At 44.3% G+C, this 7,252-nt stretch overlaps 1 protein-coding gene across 1 annotated transcript; it reads left to right on the top strand.

Moving 5' to 3' along the window:
* Positions 1-1,444: 1,444 nt before the first annotated feature.
* On the top strand, positions 1,445-6,464 carry WBP2 (WW domain binding protein 2). Its single transcript, XM_009583383.1, has 7 exons — positions 1,445-1,549; positions 2,099-2,234; positions 3,810-3,902; positions 4,209-4,325; positions 4,551-4,673; positions 5,894-5,970; positions 6,147-6,464. Exons 1-7 carry the CDS (start codon positions 1,448-1,450, stop codon positions 6,198-6,200), a joined length of 702 nt encoding a protein of 233 aa, XP_009581678.1. The 5' UTR covers positions 1,445-1,447; the 3' UTR covers positions 6,201-6,464.
* Positions 6,465-7,252: the final 788 nt, after the last annotated feature.

The following is a 7,252-nucleotide window of genomic DNA, read 5'->3' as shown; positions in this document are numbered from 1 at the left end:
TCAGCGAGGGCTGGCAGAGCTCAGCCCCCAGCCAGGCGACCCTGGCCTGGACCCAAGCCTCATCTTTCTCTCGCCACGCGGTGCTGCTGGAGAGCCGGGATGCTGCACCTGCGGCGTGCCTCTGTTGAAGAGCTGCCCGCCTGGGAAGCGCTGGGCTGCCTGCCCGCTTTGGTTTGCTGGGTTCCCTGCGTGCACGCACCCCCTCCGTGTGTTCGGGAAGCAGCAACAGTGTTGGAAAAAGGTGCTGGGATATAACCATGGAAACAGAGAGGCTCCACAGAGCTGCCTCTGTCTGCATGGCAGTGGGCTGTCCTCGCCCTCTGTGACTGCCAGCGTGCTTCGGTTCTGACGTGGCAGTCACCTGCTTCTGGGACAAGGGAGTAGTTCATTCTTCAGGGCTTCTTTCCATGAGACCGGTTAAACATTGGTACAGGAGTTCTGCGCCTGACTTCCATTTGGGATCTGACCCTTCTTAGAAGAATTTAGTAAGATCAACTCTGGGGCTTAAATTTGCGTTCACTGAAACAAACAACTGCGGCAGCCTAACGTGTTGCTGTTCCCAGTCGTCAGCCTGCCTCGGATCAGGGGTTCGCTCTCACGCTGCAGCCCGGGCTGCTTCTGATGGTTGATTCAGCTGACACGCTGTAGCGCGAGCAGAGCTGCGGCCCCTGTGCCCTTCTGGAGCTTTGCTGGAGGGACAGGTACTTGCTGGCAGAAGGGAAAGGGCGAATGACCGAGGATGGTAACATGTAAGCTGCCAGAGATAAAGGTGGTGGAGGCTTCTCCAGCTTTAGGGATTAGAGTCCCTAATGTGGATGCTGTTATGTTAATACGAGTTACCTGCTGTATCCATGCAAGGGTATTGCACTGGTTTTAATCAGGTCAGTTTCTAATTGAGAATTAAGGAGTCAGTGCAGACAACACGGGTTAATGAAGTCTAGTGGCAAGAAAGGGAGTTCCTTTTGATCACATTTTTGTGACAGACATACTTAAGCTGTGGTTAGGCCTTCAACAGCCGTGTTGCATAAGCCAGCCTGAGCAGTTCCTGCCTCAGCAGTCCTTCCTCTGTTGTGTTACTTGTGGTGAACCAAATTAGGGAACTGATCCAGCAGAAATGCAACACAGCTTAAAAAAAAAAAATATCCATGTGTTGAGATCTTGATCGGTTCAATTGACTAGATTCACTGCCTGGCTACACAAGGCAGCGGTAGCTGTGCTAGCACACTGAGGAGGGAACACAAGGCTGAGAACAAGCAGCCAGCACTACTTAAGTTGCTACTGCCAACAAAAAAAAAATGCAGCCAGACTGTTTTTGTCTGCCGAGCGCTGGCCTGAGGTTAAAGGCAGTTTTGGTAGGTCAGTAAACTTATATGCATATTGTACTTCTGCCTTGAGCTGTAACACTGTAACACCGTGTCTCTTCTCTCATCTGGTTTGCAGCGTTTTAATGACCTATGATCACGTAGAAATTACCTTCAGTGATATCGAACCTATGCCAGATGCCTTCAAAGGGACCAAGAAAGGGAGTGTTTTCTTGACTCCCTACCGAGTAAGTAGTAAAAGGCTTTATCTTGTGTAAGGAGATAAGGGCTCTTGGCGATTCTGTATTTAAATGTCCTCAATGCATGAAAGTCAGGATAATCTACTACCCCTTGAAGTATGGCTCATCCCCTCCCTCGGGGGAGCATTATGAATTCATTGCATATCCTATCTATTTGTCAAAAGATAATAAATCTGATTAGTTCTTATACAGGCAGCTGTTTAGTCCATCAGGCATCTTCAGGATTGGAAATTAGCAATGGCCTGGAAATGCTGAACGCAACAGCACGGCTACTAAATCATAGCTGTGTGGAGCAGAGAGTTCTCTGGAAGCTGGGAGGAGTATTATCTGAGCCAGGGTAGTCTTCCTGGAAGGCTTTATTGCCTTGAGGCTTCAGTTTACCCTTGTGGCTGTTCTGTGTAGCTTTTGGCTTGCAGAACTGATGAGGAGCTTCAGATGTGGGAGGGAGTTTCAGTCGAAAAGTCTCTTCAGATGATAAATCGGGGCTGTGTTTCCTGTTTGTTTTAAATACCCTTTGTAATATTATTTTCTTTTCAGGTTATCTTTGTATCAAAGGGAAAGGATGCTATGCAGTCTTTCGTGATGCCCTTTTATTTGTTGAAAGATTGCGAGATTAAGCAGCCTGTCTTTGGAGCAAATTATATCAAGGGCACAGTGAAAGCAGAGGCAGGAGGTATGTATAGTACAGATGTATGTTCCGTATCTTAGTTCAACTATGCAATTCATAGCAAAGTAAGTATCCGAAAAGTGTAACGGAAACTGGATACTGACCAAGTGGGCTTTTACAGTACTGCTAAAATGTGTTTCTTTCTTTGGAACTAGCAGCTAAAAATATTTCCCTTATCTGCTCCCTGTACAATGAACAGATCTGTTCTGCAGCTGATCTCATTCCTGCCCTCTGTGCAAAATACCAAGTTCAATCAGCCAAGTGATCTCACTGGCTAAACATCAGAGCGAGGATGTCATTTTGCTTTGGTCAGTTGGGGTTACCTGTTAATTCTGCATCCCGGTCCTCCTGCGCCAAAGACTCGTGATCCTTTCTGGATCTGTTTGGGTTTTCAGGTGCAGATCTCCAGAGTGCTGTTCTCCATCACCAATTTCTTGTGCAATTCAAGGAAAGGCATGCTATTGCTATAGTGCATCTTAGCAGTAAAAATGACACTTGGAAGAGAACGGACTGTCTTGAAATTAGGGAATCTTTAAGGGGCGGTTTCATGAGTTCAATGAGAAGGTTGTGGTAGACATTTTCAAAAATAATTTTTTTTAATCACTGTTTTATACTTCCCCTTTTTACCAAAGGCACATAGTTCAGTAAACTCTTTCATCCCCAGCTTGATTTAGTCTATTAGTTGTGGCACTGAAATCACAGTGCAGTGCTTAGGAGACTTCAGTCTGTAATCCTGAAATCAGCGTTGTAGCTTCTGTGTGGGAGCAAAGTGGGACTATCCAGTGTGAGAGGAAGCTCGAGCAGTGATGGCAGACTCTATAAACTGTGTGAAAGGCAAACGGCTTTAGCTAAATCTTTGTGAGTTTTCCCCAGAGGCCGTCTCCTTTAATGAGGATGCTGCTTTAACAGCCATGAGAGTCTGGTTTAGCTCAAAAGGCTCTTTAATCTACATGTCCCTGTTTCAGCACGGACACAGCTTCTGCTTTGATGCATTGTTGGGACTCTGGGCTGTGCATGTTTTTCTTTTTTAGTCTGTAATATGAGATGTCACTAATTTATTTTTTTATTATTATTATCCTGACTTGAAATATCTTCCATGGGCTCTAATGGATTTATGTGGACCGTGTTTTTCATTAAGCTCTTTGCTTCATTGGGCGCTCAAACTCCCAAACTAATTTATAGCTGACAGTTAGGTGTAGTTGCAAAGGCTTTTTAGCAAACGGGATTAACAAAATCCCTGTCTTCTGCACTAATCTTATACAAAGCTAGAGCAAATCCAGTGCTTCTGATAGCTTGCTCTGTTGGCAGCTGGTGTGTTAACAGGCACAACTTCAGTAAGCTTTTGAAGGTCTCCCTTATTGATGTTTCTTCTTCAGGTGTCTCTTGACCTGAAAATACCCCAATGTGAATTTTTCTGACAATAGGGTAATTCTGCCACTTGATCTGCTTTTTTTTTTCTTGGATTTTTGGGATAAGCTCTTTAAAGAATTATATACAAGGCATCTGTAGATAAAGTATGGAAGCTAAATAGCATTGAAACAGCTTCTCCTTGCTTCTGAATTCCGACTTTCCTCCCTGCAGGTGGCTGGGAAGGATCCGCCACGTTCAAGATGACTTTTTCAGCTGGGGGTGCTATCGAGTTCGGGCAGCGCATGCTGCAGGTGGCATCGCAAGGTATGGGAGTCCAGCAGTGTCTGCCAGGCAGTTTTGTGGTTTCAGGAGGCCTTGCCTTTGTTTCACAGCAAGGGCGGTTTTAGGTTGCAACAGGTTGGATTCAAATCCATGTGAGTTTCAGGCTGTATCTGGAACTTGCTTGCTTTAAAAAAAATGCTTTTTTCACATCCAATTAGCAGCAGATTTATTGGGATGGAGCTTGTTTGTTTTTCAGATAAGGATTCTTTAAGTTTGTTCGAGGTCTTTGCCTGCATTGGATTCAGGCTTGATGTTTTGATGAGGTCAACTTTATCTTTACTTTTCCAGTCTCCAGAGGTGAAATACCCAACGGAGCTTACGGCTATTCCTATATGCCAAATGGATCCTATGCTTTTGCACCAGCTGCAGCTAACGGGGGCTACCCATACCCACCACCTCCTCCTGGTAAGTCTGAGAATTGAGGATGGGGATTATTCTGGTTAGCAAGAGTTAAAATAGGTAAAAAGGGGAAGAAACACAAATTTTACATAGTCTTTTAGATTGGATCTGATGCCTGTGCAACTTTCGTTTCTGAGCTTCATTATATTTGCCTTTGGCTTGCTTTGGCTCTATGCTGTGACCCACCCAAAGGAGTTAAGTCTTTTGCTGTGCTATCTCCTTTCCTGACAGAGTTTTATCCTGCCCCCCCAGGGGTGGATGGGGACATGGGTTACATGCAGCTTCCACCCCCGCCGTACCCGGGGCCCATGGAACCCCCTGTCAGCGGTCCAGACCTGCCCGCCACTCCTGCAGGTAAGAAGCCTGTTCAGGTGAACTAGCTCACAACGGTTTTGTTACCCATGAAACAGACATTGTTTCTTGTCTGTTATCTCTTGGGGGACTCAGAGTCAACTTAGAAGCTCCATTTAGAAGTTAAAATTGTTTAGGAGAGGGATTAGGGAGCTCCCCTAATCTCCAGCCTTGTGTATCCATCTCGGTCTGAAGGCCAGCCTGGTTCTCCCCAGGGTGGATACCATTAGCAGGTATTTTGCAGCTGGATTTACTCCTGTGGCAGAAAAAATACAGTTTGTGATTCTCCTATTGTGGTCATCTTGCTCTGTTAGATGATTAAAAAGAAATTGATGGTGAAATATGTTTCTAGTCCGTTTTAGTTAGCAAATGTGGCTTTGCTGATATTTGCTCCCCCTTGCCCCATTTCACTCTAATCTGGTTACTTTTGCTTAAACGATACGGAACAGAGGAGCAGATAATGGGAAGGAGCTGGGGAGAAGTGCATCTCATTTTCAGTCATTTGGGATTTATCAAAATTATTTTGAACACAGTCTTAAAAGGTCTGCAGGGGGCGGGGGGAGAAACCAACCAATAAACAAACAAAAACCCAAAAAACGAGCTTTTGTGGTTGGACACAACCATAGATCTCTCACAGATAAAGTCTTACCCAGACAAATATCCTTAACTTCTCTCTTTTGTTTGAATAAACAACCGATCATCTTTGAACTATTATTTGGAAAGTGGCACTGATTGACATGGTTGTACAAGATTTTTTTGTTCTGCAGAAATAGAGGATCTGGATTATCTTCATAAATTACCATCTTTAAACTATGAATCCCCTGAGCTGCTATAAACTTGTGCTGATTTTTGTTTCGTCTTGTGTTTTCACTGCCAAGAAGGATGGTTTGTTGACTGCCTTTTTAAGGGGTATTGTCTGTATTTAGGCAAAACAGCCGTTAGCATTTATTTGTTGGCTAACAGGCAAGTCCCAGGTGACATTTTCAAACTAAGTCTTGGGACTGTTTCACTTCTGACTTGACAATCCTGTGGCAACGGAATCTGTAGTACTTGGAAGAGATAATGCTCAATTGTCGTGTTTGTTGAGGCTATTTTGCAACTGGAGCGTTGGTCAAACAGTGCTCTGTTAGTAACACTTGATGGCCAAGAATATGTGGAGTGTTTGTTTGATTGTAAAAGTTCTCTGTGTGTCACCAAATCTGTAACTTCTCGTTCTGTGACAGCTGAAGCAAAGGCTGCCGAAGCCGCTGCCAGTGCTTACTACAGCCCAGTCAACCCACATAACGTCTATATGCCTGCGGTAAGTTCCTGTATCATTCTGGTATTGCAATGCGAGCCTGAGTGTGTATTTAGCAGTTCTTTTTCTCAGTGACACAGCAAAGTTTGTCTGAATTGATTTTGGGTTTTTGTCGTTTTTGTTTTTTTTTTTCCCCCCCTTAGCCATGAATTGATATTCTTTTATTGTCTTTATTTCAGGACCAGCCACCCCCTCCTCCATACTTCCCACCAGAGGACAAGAAAAACCAATAAGCTAACAGAGAACTTCTCCACAACTCACTGCTTTCTTACTTCCCATTTTGGCAGTCTTGGGGCATGGTCCATAGCACTGAGGAGTAGAGCCTTCCCCCAAGGCACATAGCTTTCATGGACTCTAGTGGTAGATATGTGCAGAGCAAGGGGAGGGATTTCAGCAGCCTGGGTTACCTGGCAGAGCTCTGAGGGTTTGCTGTCCTACCGCAGTATTCCCTTCTCCTTGTGTGCAGCATCGCTAGAACTGGAGGTTCTCTTCATCTGTGATTGTTTCCCTTACACCTGTTTCTTTTCATGCTTAAATTATAGCTCTTTAGAGTAAGGAACCGCTCCAAACTGATAATTAACGTGCTCATAACATGGATGCAAGGCTCTTGCAGGGGTGTGCAGCCAAGAGCATCTCTGGACACAGGGATGTGTCTGGGTATTCCTCTCAACCCAGAGTATCGCATCCAACTTTTCCCTATGCTACTGAGAAAGGGCTTCAAAGGGAACCTTTGGGATCTTAAAGGAAATAGATATCTCTTACATTTTTCAGATATCTATTAAACTTTCTTGTTTTTTTTCAGCTAAGTCATTCCTGACAATTGTAGTGAATAATCTGGTAGCCCTCCAAATTTCCTTGCTGTGCACTGTGTATGGTGATGCTGACAAGCTTCCCTTCCTAAGAAAACATACTACCCTTTACAGGGTTGATTAGTAGCATCTAACTAGTTATAGATCGTATGGGAACACTAACTTTCTGTTGTCTCTTTTTTCCAGTTAGGTATGTCGGCTTGAGATCACTAAGTCCTGAATATTCTCTTTATAATCTATAATGCACTTCTTTTTTTCTCTGCTGTGACACAAGTTACACTTTCTGGCCAGTGAAGCCTCTTACTGCTGTGATTTAACTGGTGAATTAATAGCTAATGGGGAGAAAATAGTTGCTTGACTTCTGCCCTGGAAGCACTTGAGAGAAAATGCAAAATGTTGGAATAAGCTGCTAGGCACAACTGAGCTGCTCATTGGAATGTTGTTTAATGCTGTTAGTGTTCCTGGATCAGCTGTGA

Source organism: Fulmarus glacialis, unplaced genomic scaffold, assembly GCF_000690835.1.
Source record: "Fulmarus glacialis isolate BGI_N327 unplaced genomic scaffold, ASM69083v1 scaffold18170, whole genome shotgun sequence".
Classification (NCBI taxonomy): domain Eukaryota; kingdom Metazoa; phylum Chordata; class Aves; order Procellariiformes; family Procellariidae; genus Fulmarus; species Fulmarus glacialis.
Note: the sequence above shows the minus strand (reverse complement) of the source record. Positions and strands in the feature narration are given on the sequence as shown.

Bases quoted from the DNA above. Each gene is read 5' to 3' on its own strand.
- WBP2 (XM_009583383.1), top strand. From the start codon at position 1,448: ATGACCTATGATCACGTAGAAATTACCTTCAGTGATATCGAACCTATG. The intron at 1,550-2,098 runs GTAAGTAGTAAA...TTTTCTTTTCAG, and splicing joins TTTTCTTGACTCCCTACCGA to GTTATCTTTGTATCAAAGGG. The intron at 4,674-5,893 runs GTAAGAAGCCTG...GTTCTGTGACAG, and splicing joins CCTGCCCGCCACTCCTGCAG to CTGAAGCAAAGGCTGCCGAA.